The sequence below is a fragment of the Dermacentor silvarum genome, chromosome 7 (genome assembly GCF_013339745.2).
Source record: "Dermacentor silvarum isolate Dsil-2018 chromosome 7, BIME_Dsil_1.4, whole genome shotgun sequence".
In the NCBI taxonomy this organism is placed as follows: Eukaryota; Metazoa; Arthropoda; class Arachnida; order Ixodida; family Ixodidae; genus Dermacentor; species Dermacentor silvarum.
Window position 1 is genome coordinate 72484901 of NC_051160.1, and position 22822 is coordinate 72507722.

General features: G+C 46.8%; 1 protein-coding gene across 1 annotated transcript in view; it reads right to left on the reverse strand.

Annotated features, from left to right (window-relative positions):
- LOC119458210 (kelch domain-containing protein 3-like) overlaps positions 1-18060 on the reverse strand; it is an 89273-nt gene extending 71213 nt beyond the window's left edge. Inside the window, exon 1 of the mRNA XM_037720035.2 lies at positions 17232-18060. Within this exon, the coding sequence (XP_037575963.1) occupies positions 17232-17318 (87 nt within the window). The 5' untranslated portion in view covers positions 17319-18060. The remainder of the gene's footprint in view (positions 1-17231) is intronic.
- Positions 18061-22822: the final 4762 nt, after the last annotated feature.

Below are 22822 nucleotides of genomic sequence, written 5' to 3' on the forward strand. Positions count from 1 at the left end.
ACTCACGGCTGAACTCTCTTGATGCTTCATTCCAGCTTCGAGTATACCGCCTGGTCTATCGGGATGCGACGTGACATTACGGTGTCGCTGCTTGGGGTTGGGCGTCGCCATGACGGACGCATACTGTTTCCGTGACGGCATGATTGACAGAGCCTCGTTCAGCGTTTACGACTGCGGCGAGACCCTGCAAGGCAGACATTGCGTGCCGCTTTAAGCCGACAGAGTCTGCACAGAAGAAACTACACTGGGGACATGGCCTCGGTGGTCCTTCGCACTGCAGGCGCTGCACGTTTCAAAGACGACTGAAAACTGCGAGCGCCTCTGCAGTGGCCCGGTGAACACTGCAATGCGTGCGAGCGCATCCCTTGTTCTTCCTTTCTATTTTCCCTTTTTTTTCTGCCATTTTTCTTCTCCATCATGCAGTGTAGGGTAGCAAAGCAAGTACATTTATCTTTTCTTTCACTCTCTGTCTCATCATTATCAATATATTATCCCCATCTGATTAGTCACAACACATAAGTGAACCCGCCGTGGTTGCTCAGTGGCTATGGTGTTGGGCTGCTGAGCACGAGGTCGCGGGATCGAATCCCGGCCATGGCGGCCGCATTTCGATGGGGGTGAAATGCGGAAAACACCCGTGTACTCAGATTTAGGTGCACGTTAAAGAACCCCAGGTGGCCCAAATTTCCGGAGTCCCCCACTACGGCGTGCCTTGTAATCAGATCGTGGTTTTGGCACGTAAAACCCCATATTTTTTTTTTTTAGTGAGTCCCGCGCCAGATTCTCACCATGTGTGCAATCTCACCACTTTATCTAATGCACTGCAGCCACCTGCAGCGTTTCGTTCCATATATTGGCACACGCCTTAGCACCGATTTCTGTCCCTCTTATGGACCACAGCGTTACTGTGGCAGGTAAGATGAGCCGATGCAAGCTGGCAACGGTAGATGTTGGCCGGCAAGACGACGGTGGTGGGCACAAGCGACTCGCAATGTTAGGACGGTCAGTAACGGCCCGTTGCGAGCCACCAGCTTGCTTTTTCAACATTATACCGGGTGATCCATATTAATCGAAAGGGATTTTTTTAAACTACGATTCCTCCGATACCAGGATGCTTTCTTCACTATTCTTCCCTTCGTCGTGGCGTACACTAGATGGTCGAGTAGCCACCTAGTCCGATCGCTAATTAACTGAAAGTGGTTGATTAACATTCAATTACTTACTTTAATGCCCGTGTTGCACGATAGTATTGCTGTATTTGACAGCATGACAGTCTTTTTGTCGACGAATGCCTTAGCGGGTAGTCTTTCAAAAATTGCCTGTTGTCTTTTGCCTCCCGTGGCGCCCTTTTGCAATACTCTCATTGCAACATGGGCGCTCAGATCAATAATTATGATGTTAATTAGTTAAGTTTAATTCATTAGCGTTCAAACTGCAAAGGCTATTCCACCATCTAGTGTAACCAGCGTTCAAGGGAAGAATACCGAAGAAAGCATCCTCTAATCGGAAAAATCTTGCTTTAAAAAGTATATTTTTCGATTGAAATACATCACCCGGCATGTACTGTTTATTTCTACCAGGACGCCCGCTGCACTTCTCAACTACAGACTGATGATGAGGTGGGCCAGAGTTTGGAACTGAACGTCGTTCCCTCTCGGCGTTCGCGTGTTGGACCAGAGCCAACGGCAAGAATAGTTCTCGCGTCTGTAGTAACCCCGTCCCTCCTTTCACCCCTCTCCGCTTATTTTTCGCGAATACCTTCGGTCCCTTTTAAGACCACCTGGCGGGGCAAACCCCCGCTTTTACTCACAACAAATCACTCGTGATTTCCCCACCCGTCGTACCGCAGTACAGGTCGTCGCGCAGTCGCCCCCTTGTCCCTAGCAAAGTATATAAGCGGCGGGAAGCACACAAATGATTCAAACTATCAAACAAGAAGGAAAAAATAAAATAAAACAAAACAAAAAAGCGACGGAGACCAAGGCGCGCTCTTCGTTTACCTAGTACAAACGTTCTCTCTGTCTCTCTCTCTCTTTATCTACTTTCTCCGGTGATGCCCACTTTCTGCCCAATGCCGTGCACCCCCTTACCCAACGCCTCTTCTGGCCGATGTTCAGGTGTCAGCCGTCGGTATAGACAGTTACGACGCGGCCGGCAGAATTCTCCTGTTATCTTCGTTTTTCGCGGAACCACGAATAAGCCAAAACTAAAAAAAAAAAAAAAAAAAAAAAAAAAAAAATGCGTCTTAGCCATGAATCAAGCCAACGCCTCAGTCGAGCAGGAAGGAAAAAAAAAAAAAAACTGCGATGTCTTCTCCTCAGTTAGTGGTGGACAACAAGGCTACGGGGGGTCGCTTCAAGTGAGCGAATTAGATGGTTCTGGCTATCTTTATCTTCAGCTGCGCAGAGCTACGTGGTATTGAGCCGCATTATGCAGAACAGGGGGAGACTGTCGGATGATGCGATTCGCGGAGACTTGGGGTGGTACGTCAGCATAGCAAAAATGAATTTTAAGTTAAGCTACATTAGTGAGTTCCTCTTGCGGCAATATCAAAAAGATCACTCTTACGTTGACACGAGGCGTAGCGAGCCAGAAGAAGGATTGAAAGACTGGTGGCATCATGACGCCGCTTCGAAGTTTCCGCGCACCAGCTCACAGCAACGTCATGAATTCTGACAGCGTCTAGTTAGTTTTAGTTATTTCTTTACCGTTAAAGATGGACTGCGTTCCTTTCTCAAGTAAGTAAGTGGAATCTCGTTGATGCGATCTTCACGGGATCCGGGAAATATTTGCATATTTTTAGAACTTGGTGCATGATAGTTCTACTATCAGTCATAATTGGAAATATATAATTCCCACCATAGTACTGCTTCGCTGGTCTTCCATCTCCACCCCAGTGGAAGGGCTGACATTTCCTTTTTCGGGCTCTCCCGTGTGCTTTCACTTGTTTTCGGAACTACGTGCGCCTCCGAGTGTCCTGTTGCTCTTTTCAGATGTCTTCATTTATTGATGCGCCGGAACTATGTTCGTAATATTTGACTGTCTTCAGCGTTTTTCAGTATTTTCGGTGCTTTTAGTTTCCTTTCACCCGCGTAGAAGAGAAGCCGGCGTCAACAAATGAGTCGACCTCTCCTTTAACCGTATATAAATCAAAACGAAAAGCTCTAGGTTTGAATGCGTTAGCATTATGAGTGTCAAAGGGGGGGGGGGGGGGGGAGGATGTGTGTATGTGTAGTGTGGGAAGCAGGTCACGTGGTAGAGGTAGAGAGTCAACGGGGGAGCTTAGAAGAGCGTGTTTGCACACGCTCTTCCATTCAGTTCAAGCTACTCGTATATAGCGTATACTATATATAAATAGATCATTACAATAAATCGCACCTAAAGGAGGTGTGACGTAATGCTAGCGCATTTATCTCGCATTTACCGCTAAATCGCCACTGAATTTAATAGGCTATATACACGCGCTGAGCCGTGCTCCATATACCGGGCAGCACACGAAATAGGGCCTCTCCTTCTTCACAATCGATCTCTTTTGCTAAGTCTGCCTGCTTGTGGCCAAAATGCAGAGGGAAAACGTTCGACAACGTAAGTGTTCGTCGCTGCTGCGTGCAAGCCAGGGAGTAACGATTGACCATCGTGTTAATTACGTGTAATGGCCTCCCCCAAAGAGATGACGTCAAGCTGAGAGAACCGTGATGCATTGGGTTTTAGAAGCAGCCGCGGGGAGATTAGTATGCAAGAAAGTTGGGATGACGAAGGGGAAGCTGGAGCATTGGTAGCGAGTTAATACGGATACGTCAGGACGCGAAGTGGATGTAGGTCGCATAAATTTCCACTTGCGGCAAGGTCACAATGGGGGGAAACTACTAGGTATCTATCTATCTCTCCATATTAACTAGTTTCGATACGGCGTTTTTGTTTTTGTTTTTTCAACGTCCGCGAGGTAATTGGAAAGGTAATGCGCCAACGAGTCAGCAATGTCAGGCGGCAGATCCCCATCTAAACTATAACAGCGGCCGCGATGACGTCAGCGCACACCCTGTATATATGAAATACGATGACGTACATATAGCGGAAGGCTACGGGTCGCATTTTAAGCCGCAAAAGCCTGTTGAGGCGTGCGTCGAAGCAGTATAAATTAGCGATTTCGCATGAATGAGCCTGCTGCGCGGCTTGGAATACATAACGCAGGAAATAAACAGTCCAGCGTATACCGTGCTGAGACCCTAAGAAAGCTCGGGAGCATAATCACTTTTAAAACCACTTCTTATTACTGAGTGGTAGGTTATGAACGTGAAAAACCCATCATTTGCTTAAGAATCACCGCTATAGGTGGTGACAGCTGGCGTATGCATCGGTTGGCATGTCGGGGGTACATTCTCCAAATTTAATCGCAACTCGTGGTATTCGAAACGCACTTCACGAATGATTTTCGTTGCGATGCTTGTGACGACCCGACGGTATAGCTGAAATTAGCATCAATTTTTATCGAAGGCTGACGGGACGAACGCGATTAAACAACGTTCGTATACAGCTCCGCGTGCATCTGATTTAATAGTCGATATGAATAGAATACACAATGCTTCGGAGTTCATTTTGAAAATGAGCGAAGGAAATGTGCAATTATAATGTGCAATGAGTATCAGGAAAGTATGGTATGCTGAAGTATGATTTCTGAAGCCCACCACTTAGGACTGAGCAGCACAACGCAGTGGTTATAAAGTGTTCTGGGCAGCAGTATAATGCATGTAATTGCTTATGTGGCCGAAATACTAACCCGTTCATGCTCGCAAAATTTCGGGGGACGTGAAAAAAAGAAAGAAAAACGAAAGAAAGAAAGAACATCACTGTCCGTCTTTTTCGAATTCAGGGACTGCACGCATGTAAGCATAAAATTATTCGTGTTACCACCAAGGTCACATCCGTTTTCTTGCGAATTTATCGCAACAGCTCTCTCTCTCTCTCTCTGTTTTTTTTTTTTTTTTTTTTTTTGCAGAGCAAAAGTAGTTTCGGTCGCTACATGCGCGTACGTGTAAGCGTCTGTGCTTTCCCGTGTTATACAACGAATGTTTCCTCCAAACACCTTCATCGTGGCTTTGTGCTCATTTGTGTACTTGCCCACGTTGCGTTGTTCGTTGGGAAGTTTGTTTTGTGCTTGCATCGCATGGTGTTTATATTCGCTTACGTATATAATACTACTCTATATTTGGCATTTGACTTCTCTCTCCCTTTCCCTCGCCCCCCACATTTCCACCGTAATGCGCGCGCGCGCGTCTTCAAGATAAATGACGAAACAAGCAAACAAACAAAAAATATACATGAAAATGTATGTACACTTCAAGAATACACGATGTCATGACGCCGCGTTGCCGTGTGTTTCTTGGTTTTTGTCCCGTTCATTGCCTTCTTTCACGTAATCGCACGGTACTTAACGCGTGTCCGGCATTTTTTTTTTCTTTGTACATCCAGCAAAAGACCAGTTTCTCCTACTTTGGTCATCATCGTAACTTTCCTTTCACGTCTTATCTTTATTGTGGCTCCGCCCTGCATTGTGTAATTTGAATGAAAACCCGTTACAAAGGGCATAGCGCCAACAGCAGCAGCATCGTCATCACCATTATCGCGCATTTTCTCTAAGTACTGCGTTCAGGGACAAATTCATCGTCAGGTCACACTTTGCTCTCCGTTATACTGGGACTCATGCGTCTCCCGACGAAGCTATACGTAGTTCGACCAAAAACACAGTCTGGCGCCAGGAGCAGAATGGCCGTCTTGAGCAGCGAGGGGTCAAAGGTGCAATACCTTAACGAAAAAAAAAAAGAAAAGGATAAAGAGGAGAGTAACACAACAAACCTGAATTTGAAGATACGCTAAAACAATATGTTGAGTCGGGCTAGATCAAAAGCTTCTGTATTAGCGAATTCGTCATTCGTAACGAGAACAGAGCTTTTGCAAGCGAAAAAAAAAAATGACGAAAAAAAAAAAAAAAAACGGAGCGGAGCCTCTTATTTTGTACTGTGGTACCTCTCACGCGACTTCGGCCCTCCCTGATTCATTGTCAGGGTGACACCAGTTTCGAGAAACGAACTCCCAAACTTTGCGGAGAAATGCATTGGCGTTCCAGTTACTTTATTAAGAAAACGTCAGACACCAAACCAGCCAGCCCCGGACACCAAACTGGTGGCATTCTGGAAATTCATTCCAAGTGGACACGCCTGACAAGCTCACCGGCTATAATTCGTAAATTACAATGTGTCGTAAAGTAATTATCTAATAAGTTAATTAGTGAGTTTTTAAAATTAGTTGAATATGTGTTTCGATTTCTCGTGCTACTAATGTCCGCCTCATCAAATAACCCAGCTCAATGATAAGAATTATGCTATACCTGCCACAGGCGATTTCCAAAAATTTCGTAAAACTTAAAAATCAACATCCTGTATAACTTCTTCGAAAATGGAACTGACACGAATGCCATGCCATGCACGCCACGACATGAATGTCAAAAACGAGATGCCTATAATGGATTCAATGATATGACATGCATATTTCTTTAACTGGATACGTTCTAGATATGCGTCTCATAACAAGCATGCGAGGCATTAATGGCATGTCGTGTCATTTATGTCATAAAATGATTGGTACGAATGCCGTGGTCTGTATATGTCAAGCCGTGACACGATTCCCACGAATGTTACGACATTTGCATGCATGCACGGCATGACATTACCACGACGCGAAGCTTATGCCGACCCAGTGGACCCAGTTGTTTACTAACTCGGGCCGATGACATTACGCTCGTGATGCCGTGACGGTCGTTGCATCGTCATCCCAGCTTCGTAGTCCGCCTCTGATTCTCTCGCGCCATCTGCGCTCGAGCCAGGTGTCACATAAGGGCAGATACAGAGCACATCCTGTACTCGTGTAACACTACCATTAGCTCTCCTTAGTTGCCGATGCGTGCTCTTTTCTGGTGCACATAGTGTCTGAGCAGGACAACGCGGCATCTAATTCCACTATGGAAGCTAGGGTCATCGCAGCTCGGCCAAGGGGAGCAGCTGCACCACGCCACTCGTCCGAATGGCCATATAACAGGTCACGGTCTTTAGGTTGTGCTATACAGTATCGCCGTCAAGTCACCCGTTTGTGCTACACAACGTGCTGCCGTCAGTGAGAATTTAGTTTCTGCGCTTCTTACCCATCTCGCAGTATACATGCCTCTATATAGTTCACATCAGTTCGACCGTTCGGTGAAATCACGCAATCGTCGTTATCGCGTCACCGTCGTTTTCCCGATGTCGTCACGCACACAAGCGCTCTCGCGTTGATTTCAGTTCACTGCGCACGTCCCGCAAGCAAATACTGGATTTACAAAAAAAAAAAAAAAAAGCGAATCAGTCAACCTGGTAACGCTTTGCGGTATCCCAATTTATGCTGGATCGCCAGTTGGCTGCGAAATCATACGCATGACGTCGATTCCCATAATGCGTGAAACCTGCTTTTCTTTTCTTTTTCGACGCGAAGTTTGACACCACGCAGCTCGGCTGGTATAAAATAGCTTCGTATAGGTATACCTTGCTAAACGCGGCCCACCACAGTGTGCTTTCAGAATGCAAATAATGCGAGCTGCCGCGCGACGTGAAAGCTCGAGGGATTGAAGGACGTCTATGACGTCACGCACCACTCCGCGGGCAACAATTTGAGAAAAAAAAAAAAGCCGTTTCGACAGACTGTACTTCAAGTAACGATTTCAAGACATGCTGCTGCGCTATATCTACGCGCGAAAGCGAATACATTTACATAATGCCGCTCATTTCGAGCTTTAAAAACGTAACCAGACCTACCAGCCTCAACAGTTGAGGAATACTATAGCAGTGGAAGCTAAAAAATACTAAATATCGGTGAAAAATGCTAAAATCGTTTTCATAGTCAAGAAATTAAGCGTATTTAACAAAAATTATCACACTTCATTCTCTCGGGGCACAGTGAACAGGCAAGCTGCCATACAAAGTGTCTTTTTTTTTTTTTAAGCTCCACCAAATTTTAAAAACTGTCTGCGGTAGTTAGTAAATTTCCAACCCTTGACCTAAATTACCCGATGATGCGGCGATTACTTGAGGCGGCCATTATTAACGTACATGTAGTAAATGCGGAACTGCGGCCAGAGAGTTGCGTAATGCGTGTCCCCTCGAGTAATTAAGGATGCTGAATGCGTTGCTCTCCGCTCATTGGCGTTCCGTGCGTCATTCTCGCCCGAAGCCGTCCCTAGGGCGCTGGACGGGACAAAGCTGCACGGCACGCCCAACGTGCGTGTCACGTCAACAACGCATTTTATGCACGAACGCCTAGTGAACATGTGACGTTCTCGCTGCATTTACCAAGTGGGCTGACCAACCGGCTTCATTTGGGATATCTCTAAAATTCTCGAAAGCCTACTGTCATGCACTGAGCTTGAATTTGGAACACAAAATGCTGTCGACCACGGAAACCCCAAGACTTTAAACGCGAAAGTGTAGAACTGCTACGTCATGCGGCGCCGTTGGTGAGTGACGTAGCCAGAGTCACGTGTCTTTTTTTTTTTTTTTTTTTTTTGGGGGGGGGGGGGGGGGTCTTAGTCGGGCTATCAGCGTCCTTCTTTAAAACAGTGGTTTCGACGTGACACTTTAGTAATTATTGAGTGTCGTGGTGGTGTGTTTTATGTGCGTTGTGTATTTGAGTCGTGCATTATGCATATCCCTTCATTTTTCACCATACCTATACCTCACCTGGCAAACGTTTCCAGGATTCATTGAATTGCCCTCTCTGCTACTGCGTGTATTGCTCCTCACCATACCCCGAGCTTTAGCGTTCCGTTTGCGGGAAGCGCTGGTTTTTGAAAACCACGTGCGACCCATCCGTTCCTTTGTGCAAAACCGTCCGGCCTCCCTTCAGCCCCTTCTTCCCCACTAACCCCTATACTTTGCGCCTCAAAACAGGCAGGGGGGGCTCGCATTGTTGAGAAAAGGGAGGAGCGAGACATCGCTAATCTTTCAAACGCCAGCCTTCTTGAAACCATTAGCAACGGGACCCCCTCGGTTTTATGTCGTTCTAGGCATCCGCTTTTCCTCTTCTGAAAAGAAAATGCCGAAGTTGGCGCGTTGAAGACGGTATTTGGTTCGAAGAGCGCAACAGCGCGGAACTCTCCGCCGCTTTTTGTCAACATTGTGACCGGCTCCCCATATCTTCTCCCTGTTCTCACTCTCTCTCCATTCTTTCTCCTGCGCTGTCTACTTTTTTTTTGCCCCGTCACCTCTCCTCCCGGCTGCCAGTAAGTTCAGCTCGGCGTCTGTCGACAGTTACCAGGAAAAAAGCGTCGCAGCCCTCGCGGGCGCATGCTCGTCTGTGCGCTCACGGGCGATGGTATCTCCTGAAAGCGCCACACCACTTGGTAATCGCCTGATGGACCATTTACTTGGACCGGTGCGGATAAGCACGAAGGCCGGTGCCCTCTCCCTCTTTCTCCCTTTCCCGGATTAGGACCGCCGACCCGAAGCAAAGCCCTCATCCCAGGAGCGGAGGGAAGATGTAGGTGGCGGGGGGAGGTCGGGGGGGGGGGGGGGGGGGGGAGAGTAGCAGTACCGGGAGCAGCGTACTGGATGATGATGGGTCAATGAGTACGTACACGCTGCGGGGCACAGCACCTCCGGTTGCTACGTCCCCTCCCTACCTGGACAATGGCGCGTAACGAATGATGACGGGACGGATTGATATAATTGCGCTAGCCTTGGGTGGTGGGTACCACTCGCCCTTCCTATCTGACCAGGCACGGTGCGGCACGCCTTTTCAAAACCATTACCCTCTCGCTTTCCTTGATCTAACAAAAAATAAAAACAATAAATGCTGTCTTTGACTTGCAGATTTCTGCAAATATTCCATTCAGCAGTTTGCGACATGAGATCTAAATTAAATAAAATGTAAGCGGGGAATAATAGGCGAGTATTACGTTCCTTCAGCGAATAAATAATTTCCCCCAGATTTCCCTTGGCAAGAGAATGAGAATACATGATCGGGAGTCGGCCTCTAGAATGTTTGAAAGAGTACGTTTATCTAGCCCGATTAATCCCGGGAGATCGTCATCGTGAGAAGGAAATGTACAGAGGAATAAAAAGGGGTTCGACAGAAAAAATACGACAGAAATTACAAAGCCATGACTGGCAGCTTACCACTATGTTTGGAAAGATGCTTGAGAAGATGTTAAGGACAAAAAAGAAAGTTAAGCGTAACATTAAGGGACAGGAAGACAGGGGGATAGTCCGTATTGTAATCGACATTAAGAGAAAAATAATTCGAGCTGGACAGATCACGTAATGCGTAGAACAGATGATCACTGACTTTCGGAGTTACAGAATAGTTGCCGAGAGCAGGGATGCGCAGTCGAGTAGAAAATAGAATTATGGGTTTTTCTGACGAAATGAGTAAATTCGCAGGCATAAGGTTGGGTCAGCTGGGACAGGCCTTCGTCCTGCGGTGTACGTGCATAAGCTGGTGTTTGTGATTTTGGGTACGCAAGGTCGCATGGGTCCTCAAATAACTTTATACATTTTACATATACTTTACAAGTGGCAGACAAAATAGCTGACCGAGCCAACCAGACCGACCGGGTCGACTGGTGGTATTTCTGTCTCCTATCAATGGGCCGGTCCGACCATAGCAGACACCTTTCACTCGAATCCAGCTCCGATTCTCCCTATTAAAATACATGTAAAACGCGAAACTGCTCTCGGGAGACAGCCGCTTGACCGATCTGAATGAAATTTGTCGCATTTTAAAAGCTAAAGTTTAAATTCTATCAACTGTAGGAAGCACAATACTGATTCAGGCCCTCACGGGTTTTGCAGAAATTGACAAAATTAAATTGGTAAAAAAGAAAACCAAAAGAAACAGAAGCACCAAGTTTACAAATCCGTAAGTCTGTACCAAAAACAATTGTCGCAGTTCTTTGGAAGAACGCCGTGTGCTAGAGCGCTTAAGAAAACAGGGTAGGCCTTGTATACCTCCCATGTATTTTTGGCTATGTATGTGACCCTTTTTCTCAGGATCTGCTAGACGTAAAGGGTTCATGTTTGTATCATTGTATTCAGATATCTGTGTTCTCACTACTGAACTAGAATTATTGTTATTTATAGTTCAGTTCTTTCTTGCTTTTGTTGTTAGTAGACCCTCCCAATTTTCAAGCCACAATGGACAATAAGCAGCGTGTCAGATAAAATTGACCGCAATAATTTCCATAATTCTAGTTCATTAGACTCTCCCTTGTGTTTTCTTGGTAGTGGGAAAGAAATTATACTTGTAGCTTTTGTAGTTCCAGAGAAAAAGGGTTCAAACGTCGCAAAAATTGATGTTTTGAGGTAATTGGCCTTGAAGTGATACCGGCAGCGTCTTAGGATTTGGCTAGAAATTGAAAGCTAGGCAGCTTTTTGCCTGTTGCCATACGAGCAATAACCATTCCGCTAAACCTAGAGAAAGCCTGCGTTTTTCTTTCGGATTTTTTTTTTTCAACGCAGGAGGGGTACAGATCCCGTATATGGGTAAAAGGGGGCATGGCCGGACACCACCAAGGTTTAAGAAAAGGTTTTTCTCCGCGCAAATAAATCGCACGCGAGTGAATGGCAGTCGGCATTGTTCAGGAAAGACTGGGGATTCTAAATCTCTAACAAACAAAAACTCAATTTTTTGGAAATTTTGCCCTGCCCTGTTCCCTTAAGCAAACAATTTAATTTATGAACTTACAGCTTAAGCAAAACTATTACAATGCTTACGAGGGTTTCGCGAAAGTCCTACTAATAGATTAGTGCTATTATACATCAATTTTATCCTAACATGTGCATTTTTATTTATTGCCAGGTTACAGCGTTGAAAACTAGGTACTTGAATCTCTTTCTTAAACTTTCTGATTTTCAAGAGCTTTTCTAATAAGGCTAATCGCTTAAATCACAAATATGCTTCCTAATGTCAGTAGTAATTAACGCGTTTTTGTTTTGCTTTTTTTTTTTCAAAATGCAAGAAACCTCACCGAATTCGGTGTAGTGTATGCCTCGAGCAACACGATTTCTCGGTTGCTATGCATTTAATTACAAACTCCCGAGCTAAGCTTCGATTGCAGGATCACCGGTCACTCTTCGGGCGACGTCACCTAGGTGGCTGTGACGTCACCCGCGTCATATTCCTTTCCTACAGGAATAGAATGGAATCGCTTGAAGACACTTCACAATGCGGGACGTTGACTGTGGCACCTCGCGCCGCTCCACTTGGACGAGAGGTATTTCCGCCTCACAATAAGTCGTCTGCAGCACTGCCGAAGGTTACGAGGCGCACACAGGTAACATTCTTGCGCAGAGGAATATAGCTCCGGGCGAAACTGTCTGATTATGGGCGTGATTGGATAGCTTTAGTTTTGCTTAGTACCTGATACGTTATAAGAATACGTGCCATGTTAGGACCTTTGCGCATACGCTTCGGGTACCGCAAATAGGTGAGGCGTAAACTCGTAAAGGCTCATGGGAAACGTCGTCTGCTCGGCGCTTCCGGTTCAACCGCTGACGGTTCCGGCACCTGATTTTCAGTTCGCGGGGCCGGTCGCGCTTGCTCTCTGTGCACTTTCATCACAAGGTATCGCCCACACTGCAAATATCTAGACCCTGTGATGGTCGCATCCATGATTGACCATTATATCTGAGCATAGGCAGTCATTTAAAATATTTGTTTTCTAGCCGAATCGACCGAACACGTGAATTGGGTATGCGTGCTGTCGCAGTCGCGGGCTTACTTGAATGACGAGTCGCGCTTTCTTGTTCTCAAGTGAATTCTGTTCGGATCAACGATGTGAGTGGTCTTGTAACATTTCAGTCGTGAATATCAGAATTGTGCTAGAGCCCGTGGTATACACTAACGTGTTTGCCTTTCGTAGTCCTTGATAAATCGCGTTGAGCAAGCGCGCACAGCTAAGAACCTTGACTTTCCTTTTAAAAAAAGATACCTTCCACACGTTTAGTTTTTCGAACTTTTATACCACTGACAACGTAGATGCTTGGACAAGTTGGTATGACATACTAGGAATTTTATATCATTTTACAGCGAACCTTTATAGGTTTTGCGACGATTATCATGCATGTGTTGTTTTCTATAATAACTTGCTTTCCCGTTAATGATAATATTTCATGGAACATGCTTAATAACCAAACGTTAACCACGCGGTCGACATGGTTTAACGATGTTTTAACGTAGTATGTCTTTCTGCAACTTCACCAAAACATTTGTTATAAAAGTTTAAAGAAATTTATAACAGATTTAACGCGATCAAAAACTGCAGTATACCCCTTGTGTTTGGGACACTTTATGATAGTTATGTAAGATATGGAACGTGAGGCATGCTAGAAGCGTTCGTCGACTGCAGTTGACTTCCGCCCACGCTTGAGTCTGTCTTAATATGCTTTCGACGTCTCTTTATAAGTAATATTGCAGCTTTGTGATCGTTAGGCTAGTGTTTCTCGTCTTGTGCACCATTCACAAAATATACGAGAAAAATTACTGTCTACGCCTTTTAAATTCTCCCACTACATCTTGCTCATCTTGCATCGAGCACTAAATTAAGGTCGCTATACTATGCAAGGTATTCGTTTAAATGTGTTTCCAAGACATTCGTGCCCAGAAAAAGCTATGGATTGGAACCGCCTGCCCGCCTCTAACGCCTCCACTACTAAACCATGGATGTTTGATCAAAACAGCCTAGTTAAACTTAGATGTAATAAGTAAAAAAAATCAGATCCCCATTCCACTACTGTGCATATGGAAGCCAGTGAAACTATGGTGGGTTCTGTCGTTGGCACGAACAGAATTCACTTGAGAACAAGAAAATGCGATTCGTTATTCAAGACAAATCCGCGACTGCGACAGCTAGTACGCATACCTAATTCACGTGTTCGGTCGATTCGGCTAGAAAAAATATTTTGAATGACTGCCTATGCTCAGATATAATGGTCAGTCATGGATGCGACCATCACGGGCTCTAGATATTTGCAGCGTGGGCGATACCTTATGATGAAAGTGCACAGAGAGCAAGCGCGACCGGCCCCACGAACAGAGAATCGTGTGCCGGAACCGTCAGCGGTTGAACCGGAAGCGCCGAGCAGACGACGATCTCGAGGGGCCATTCGGCCTTCCTATTGGCTGAGGAGCCCGGCAGCTTCCGCGCATTTCCGGCGGAATGCGCGGGATGGTCTCTTCTCCCGTTCGGTCGCCGCAGTTACGACCGATCCAAGAGGGTGTGCCCCAAGACACACATGAAAGCTCGTCCGTCTTTATTCCCACGTCTTGTTCGTTTCAAAACACGGCCTCCGAGAGCATGCGCGCGATCTCAGAGGCCATGTTTTGAATTTAGTGATCGACTGGACTGTCTCCCGGGCGCCAGGTAACTGGGGCGAAAATTCAGCCGGCAACAGGTAGACTAGCCAGTTTTCTTATCTACACACGCCTGCGTTGAGCAACATCACGTGAAATGGCTTAATGCGGCGTTGGCGAGGAAACGCCACCTTTTGCAGTCATTGCGCGCAGCGCTTTAACGGCGGGTTGCAAAATCGGCGAGGTGTTCGCACGCCTCGTTTCTAAATGGTCGGTGCTTCCTTGTATTCCTTATACATAAGTATAGGAGAAAAAAGAAGAAGCTGGTTATCGTGAATTAATTGCGCTTCCGCTGTTGGAGGCATGTATACTACGTCAGCGGTTCTGACGAATTTGCGTCAACAAAGGAGGAAGATTGCGGTAACTGTGCGACATTTATAGCCAGCGCTTGGCACCGGACGACGATTATCCCAGATTATGAAACACAGGGGAGGCGTCACAAAATGGTAATTCGTGGCGACCCCAAGGTTCACAGCAGCGGCAGGCACGAGAATGAACGCCAATATTTGCCAATATAGTTACTAATTAACAACAAAATGACACTCATTGTTGATTAGGCGCATCTTGTCGGTAGGTGGTTCAGAACGTACACGTGTACATAGCGTTGTTCGTTTTCGGGTTTTATATTCTTTTAAATAGGGGGGGGGGGGGGGGGTAAAAATCGGGCGCCATGTGTCAAGCTGATAAGCGAGGAGAATTCGGTTTTTTTTGTGGCTCCGTTCCGAAATTCAGTTTCTTTTTTGGGTTAAATTTACAAATGTACTAAGTAATACATTACATTCGTTTTTTTTTTCCTTTTTTATCGGAGGATAGCAAGCGTTTCTTAATGCTAACGCGTTAAAACTAGGGATCTGTTTCAAGCTGGTAATCGGGGGGACATCAGGGTTTTTCTAGCAAATACTCCGAAGTTTCGGCGTTTGGCTTAAATTGTATAAGTAATAAGGACAGTAAGGAGCGTTGATAACTTCTAGGCAATGAAACTTTTTATTCACGAAAAGCTGGTCGTCGATTTTGTTACACATCTTCGTTAACATCTCTTATCATCTGCATGCGCAACATGCCGGTCTCCATCCGAGACCTGTCCGGTCTTCGAACGTGTCTCAGCTGAGACAAAGTTGTCTCCACATGACAGTTTATCATTAGCTAGGCCCATCAGTGTCAGTGCAGCATTTGCCAGCCTGGAGCAGCGAACGGTAGAGTCACGCCGATACACAATCAGTCCCACAGCTGTGGGGCTTGTTTCCAGCAAGTTCTGGTTAAAACTTGTCGTGAAGCGAATCCGCGTCGTCGGTGACGAAAATGAAGAGAGGTCGGTATAGTTAATAGGTTGGTATGCGGTTTTGGAATTCGGGGAGAAATCCGGTTCAATCCGATTCTCCTGAAACATGTTGGGGGAATAAAGAGCGGGTTTTACCCGAAAACGAACAACCATACATATACATGGAAGGAGCGTGGATGAGAGGAAAGGCGGCGCGAGAGAGTCATTTGGACTTTTTCATCGCCTCGCATGTGCACAATGCCCTCTGGAGCTTCCTGGGCGTCGCCACATTAGCCTCTTGACAGCTGTTATTATCCGTGACTCCCCGCAAAAGCATTGTAAAAACTGCAGCGCTTACCCTTCTACACTAACGTGCAAGTCCTCAGGAGAGGAATACATAATGGTATATAGAGAGGAGGCAGTGAATGGGTGGAACCACCGCAGCCGCGAAACGAGCGAAAAACAGCCTTGCCACACTTCACTCGCAGTTTTCACACACACAGAAAAGAAAGGGGGGGGGGGGGGGGGGACGAAGGGGACGTGAGAAGGGAGGGAAACGCTCCTACTTTAGACACGGCAGCGGTTGCGGGCAAACTGAAGGTACGGTACGGTAAGTTTCTGCTATTTCTGAAAAATAAACACGATGAAGTGCAAATTATGTTTCATTTCGTGTCATCAGAACTTCATGGGGGGGGGGGGGGAGCAAACTCACCCCCTTGCATATTGATCAGCAATAGATGCTCACATACACAGCCCGAGCACTCCCCCCGACACACATGCACACACACATACAAGCAGCCCACATGTATGCGTGACTCCCCCCCCCCCCCCCCCCCATTTCGAAGATTACTGCTCATACACCATAAGTGTCGAGATATCCTTCAGCTAAATTGGAATGAAAAGCATTGCCCAAGTGCCACACGTTTAATTCAATTCGACTATATATGTTTCCAGACGAAAGCAAGCATCTGAGTAGCCGACCTACCGATGGGGTGAAGACGATGTTTCGCACCGGTAAATTACTTACTCGGCTTAAACATTTATGCATGCACAGTACACAAAAAAAAATTTAGTTTTTAGCGAACCTAGTATGTACTAGGTTGTAACAACGTCCTTGCTCAAATGTTACATACCTATGAGCGCGACACATTTCGCTGTAACATGCGAGCTGACGCGTATCTTGTCCGCGCAAGTTCGTTCGCTGTTGTTTTCGCAACATTAAATTACGGTTGAATTTATTCTTTTTGTGTTTTACTGTCGCCCTTCACCAGTGAGGGACACGTCCTATTTATTTTACGAAAATTAAGCGATAAAAAAACGAAAGCATGCAAATATGAGTGGCATAAGCGCACTGTTCAGTCCGAAAATGAAAAATGAGCAACGTGGCCCACTTGTAAACCACTTGCGTTACGCTTCACGGTATCGTGGGCACGGCAGAGACCGGAGGACTGGAACGAAGCGCGTTAAAAACACCGTGTTTTGCACCCTCGAGGATGTTCTATAAGCCGAAGGGGGCAAGCGTGGCCTTGCGTGAACTCACCAGCGACGAGTCACGGATCACGTGGCAGATGATTTTCTTGAACAGGCGGTACAACCAGCCGGTGAATTTCGCCGTCACAGGAACCATCACCAAGTGATGCCACCGTAGGCACCAGACGGCACAGACAGGAGCTAGCAGACGACAAACATGTGTTCCAGACGACGCACTTCGAAGCAGACCTCTTTCGGCTGCGATGCGGATCAGAATGCAGAGACGGGGCAGTCAGGCGGCGAGGATGATGAGAACTGAAGAACTTGATGCACCGAACAAATGCCGAAGTAGCGACAAAAGTCCTCGATTATGTTTCCGAAAAAAAAGTGTCCGCGACGACAATCCTACAGAAGGCGACTGCGGTGGCAGGGAAGCTGAAACATCACTGGAGTCGTACAACAACACGTTCGCGCAGAGTCGACAGCATCCCACAAATCCGCTCGAAGAGGCACTTCTACACGTTAATGTCACTACAATGCCTAAAGTTACGGCACCGTTACATATCAGCAGAGTTTGGACGACGAGCTTCGAGCGACGACGTTGACTGATCGGCGGCAGACGTAACAACTTCAGTAGCAGACGACGTTGTTGGTTGGCGGCGGCGTTGTAGCAGACGACGCCGCTTGTAGTAGCGGAGCTCTTTCCCGGAGAAAGGCGGCGTGCTCGCGCGAACGTAAAAAAAGCCGGTGTCTCTCCCTTCCGTGCGCGTGCGCGCCTACAAAGCTGCGAGAGAAAGCGCGCGTGGCGGTGATTCGGTGCTCGCGGCGGCAGCAGCGTTTCACACACACACGAGTCCAGGCAGCAGCAGCCACGCCGCGAACGGCAAGCGCCCAAGGATGTCAGGGTCGGGTCGTACGACGCCGCTCGCGCGCTCCATGAAACGAATCGGCGATCCGAGGGTGTTGTGTTTTCTCGCGCGCTGCGGGGGAGAGAGGGCGCTGCTTCCCAATAGTTATTCGCAGACGACGGGAGAGATTAGATCGTATCTCGAACACAGTGGCGCGCGAGTTTTGCTTCTTTCTCGCCGGAATGTTTGGTTGGTTTGCCCGCTTCGTCGTGAGAGGCGGGAACCGTATGAACGTACGAACGGTGGAGGGACCCGGGTGCAGCAGTGACGGGTAGAAAGAAAGGCGGAGTGGGAAAGAAAGAAAGAAATGCCGGGAGTGAGAACGGCGCTTGGGGGGTAGAAAAAGCAGAAGAAACAAAACACAGAAAGAACGAAGAAAACGGTCCGAGGTAAACGCTTGTCTCCACCGCGAGACGCGCTTGCCTTGACTCCCTTTATGTAAGCGACTTCGCCCGCGCCTTGTAGAAGTTTACGGACGCGTTTCGGTGCTTTGACTGCAGTGTTGCAGAGAGGAGGAGTTGAAGGCGATGCTCTCTTATGACTGGCTTCATTAGTTTGCCTCGCAGACTGCCTTTCTTTGCGCATTTATTCTATTCACCGGGTGGCGTACGATCCCGGCCTACCGTGTGTCTGCAGAATGAGACTTAACATAGAAACGCCGGTGGTCACATCTTATGAAATTATATGGGAGGCGTGTCGTTCTGTTTTTTTTTTTTTTTTTTTTTTTTTTTGTAAAAGGTCGCTCACCGAAAGTCGCACCATAGCAGCTGACGTGATCAGTCAGTGCGAAACGTCATTTGCGCAAGCGAATGTCTACGAAATATATATATTTGCGACATTCCTGAACGTGACAGGGAACGATGCCGATCGGGCTGCTTACCCAAAGGCAGACTTATCTGCGCCAAATTCTTCACATTCGACTGTTTTTCCTGGCATCAACCTTCTTTTTTTACTCTCTACAGTACCGTGAAGACATAACATCGTTAAATTACGGGATTAGAGCTTTGTTCTTATCGTTCGCCGAGGACATCAGCTTGCTTTTTCTTCTTTTAGAGATAGCGGTATTTGCGCTGTCATCGAATAGAGGCATCGTTTTGCCTCAGTCCATTGGAATGACTGACAAGGTCATTCCATGTTGCAAACTTTCCAATTCAATTCAATTCAATTCATTTTTATTGATAAGTAAATTAGTACATAGACTAGTATACAGGAAGGGGTCCCAAAGTAAAAACTGCAGGCGGGACCCTTTCTCTATCCCCATATTTTGCTTCAATGAATTTTCCCCCGTAAATTACACACCCTCTTGGTTTACCAAATTTGCGCGTTCGCGTCTTGTCGGAGGTGTGACGTTAATCGATATGCTAATGACAGCGCGGTGCCAGAATCGAATAGGGCGGCAGACAGAGTAGAACGCACACGGGCACGATCCCACAAGCAAACATGCATTTAACAGTGAAGCTTCGAATTTTGTTGCATCACTATATCATGCATTATGACATCCCTTGGCAGTTTCTTCCCCGCATCCACAGTTCCAACAAGAAACAAAATTTTAAAATATTATGTTGTCCATTTTAAAGGCGTCATGTGCTTGGCGTGCTTTATACGCGGTTGTGATTTATCCAATGCTCAATATATTGAACTGTCTGCTTTGTAATTACTATGGAATATCTGAAAAATATAGCTTGATGTGCTTCGTCATATAAAGTTATGAACCATCTCATACAAAATTTCTTGCAACATATATCTGCACCAGTTTTTTCCAGTAATCTCAACCTTACCATAAATTGGTTTGACTGCATCTGTCAAAACAATTGAGAACCTTTCAGCGTTAATATATCACAAATACAATACGCTCAGACAGACTATGTTGAACTAATTTATCTGAGATTAATTCCTCGAGGGAATTTTTTTTAGCCGCCCATAACACGCAGTGGGCTTCTGGGAAGGCCAATTTCTGTTAAGGCAAACCTCCGTTAAGATTAGCTTCCGTTAGGGCAAACCACCAAGGAAAGTTTCCAGGACAAACTTCTGTTAACATCAGCTTCCGATATGGTAAACAGATGACCAAGGGGCCGCGTTCGCAATCGATTGGTTTTCGTCATGTTTTCGGGCATATCACTCAGGCCGTGGCTGGCTATAGCATTGCTGGGCTCAAGGTCACGGGTCGCTTAGCAACGTCACTGAGCTGCTGAGCTCGAGGTAGCACGTTCGATATACTGGCCGCGGTGGCCACATTTCGATGGGGCCGAAATGCAAAAACGCTCGTGTACGATTTATAGGTGCACGTTATTGAGCCCTAGGTGGTCATAATCGATCTGGAGTCCCTCCACTACAGCGTGCTTCATTATCATATCGCGGTTTCGGCACGTTAGGACAGCAGAATAATTTTACGTGGTACTGATTGAAGAGGACAGAACAAAACAAATGGCGGATCCCCCCTTAAGCCTTCTTTTCGCGTCGTATGTACAGTTCTCGGCAGCGTTGACAGGGTGACCGTCACTCGATTGAGGTTTCGCGCGCTGGACACTTTTACGTCACATAAAAAGATATCACCGACGATTACGATACTCCCTATAGTGCGAAATTTGAGCGCAGCTCTATACTCTGGCGCCATCTCGTAGCGGTCGTCGCCGCAAAGCCCGTCTTGCGTGGCACTACGCTTTTCTCCTCCTCCGCTTTCGCCATAGCCTCCTCCTCCGCTTACCTCCTCGCACTCTCTTCGCTATCGCCGTCTTTCATCCGCGTTCGCTCTTTCATCCTTCGCTGTGCTTGCTCGCTCGGTTACGCCGAGGGACGCCGACGCTCGCCGCACGAACGGGCGCCTAAGAGGCGCGCTCTAAAACGTCTTCAATAAACACCGCTCGAACCCCCCCCCCCCCCCCCCCCCCCGAGTACCTCACCCCACGGCTACGTGGCACAGCGGATTACCGCAGTTGATGTATAGCTATAGAGACAGAGAACTGAAATGGGAAAGGCAAGGAAATTTACCGGAAGAGAAGCTTCTGGTTTGCTACCCTGCAATGGGGAAAGGGTAAGGGGAAATATGTTATGAATAGAGGAGGAGGGAGAAAGCAAGCGCGCGAGAATGAGAATATCGAGGGGGTGGGGAACACCTCGGAGAATCAAACTGCAGCAAGGTCGAAGTTTGGGTGGGCTGGTACGGATCCATGGTAAAATTAAGGTAGCTCGAAAAAAATGAATAAGTGGCAGGACGAGCGCTTGTGGTGTCTATTCTTCTCCGTCCTTGCTTTTTCATGCTACCCTCATTTTACCACGGGAGTACCAAAGCCTCTCTGATACGCCACTGGAACGTAAGAAGTTTCAATAGCGCCTGTATGTGGGGACCTATATATATATAAATTGCCGAACCTATACGCTACGGTCAGTTCTCATTGAGTGATATACGCAGCCGAGGCCGAATGCGATTCGCTCGTCACTTACCCTGTCCAGCTGTGGAATTTCTCCGGCATTTGAAATGAAGGTCGATGAAATCGACGGCGACATATGGCTCGTCGGCCACTAATAAATAGTGCACGTGCGACATTGGAGTCACTCACCGCAAACAACGAAGAGCTCAATGAACGCGAGGCAGAGCGACTGCGGAAACCCGCGTCAATAAAAACCGCTTATACATATAGCGTTTATAGAACCGTTTTAGAGAGGAGACACGGCGAAGCACGATCGAAACTCTGCTCGCAACCGCATCAGCTCGAAGTGAGGGCACATCTTAAATAAACAAGGAGAGAGGGATCGAGGGAGCAAGAAATGTAGCGAGGAAGTGAACACTATAGAATTACCTAGCAGTACTTGCTATTGGGTTAGTTTGTGCATGTAAAAAAAAAAATCCCAGGGTTTCTTACGTTATCCCTAGGACGACTTGAAGGCGAAAACCCAAGTACCCATGCATTAAAGACGGACACATGACGTACAAATCCCCTTAATTCGCTTCGCCTACTTCGCTTAGTCGTCCCCCTGAATTCGCTTACTCATCCTCTCAATTCGCTTAGTTGCCCCCTTTAATTCGCTTAGTGTACTTCGCTTAGTCCAAAGGTGAAGTGTTCAATTTCAACCCAAGGTCGTGGGTTCGAGTGCCTTAATGAACTATATCTCAATTAACTCTGAATTTCGTTAACACGTACGAAAGCCTTTTTTGTACCTTTCGTGTCGTCGACGCGTTTTCGACTCGATGAGACATATATAAAAAGGCTTTCGCCTTAATAATGGTGAATTTAGCGCGAAAAATACGATCACAGAGATCAGGAGGACACAAAGACAGGATCGACAGCGCTCGTTCTGCCTCGACGTCCTGCAACTCTCTGTGATCGTATTGTTGGCGCTAAATTCATCACTTATGATTGCCTATAGTTGCGTACTGCAGTTGGTTTATACTGGTCAAGCAACGCATCGCGCAATGGCAGACGATGGAGGGCAGAAAGAGAGATAGTGCTGCGGGGGCTCTGTCCTATCTCTCGCTTTCCGCCCTTCGTGTATATTGAGCAGTATGCGTTATACTTGTTCGGGAAGTGGCGTTACAGCGCAGCTTTCTTTGCACCTTCCACCACATTGCGAGTGCTGGCTTGCGCTGTCTTTCCGAATGTATATAACACTTGGGCCACTGGGTGTGTGCCCGAATAGACAAGCAGAACAAGAGGCAAGAAGTGAAGGAGTCGGAAAGAAAAAAAATTGAAGAGGAGTTGGGAGAGAGTAGTAAACAAATCCAGAAGAGAGTGTGCATTGAGCGACGAACCTTGAG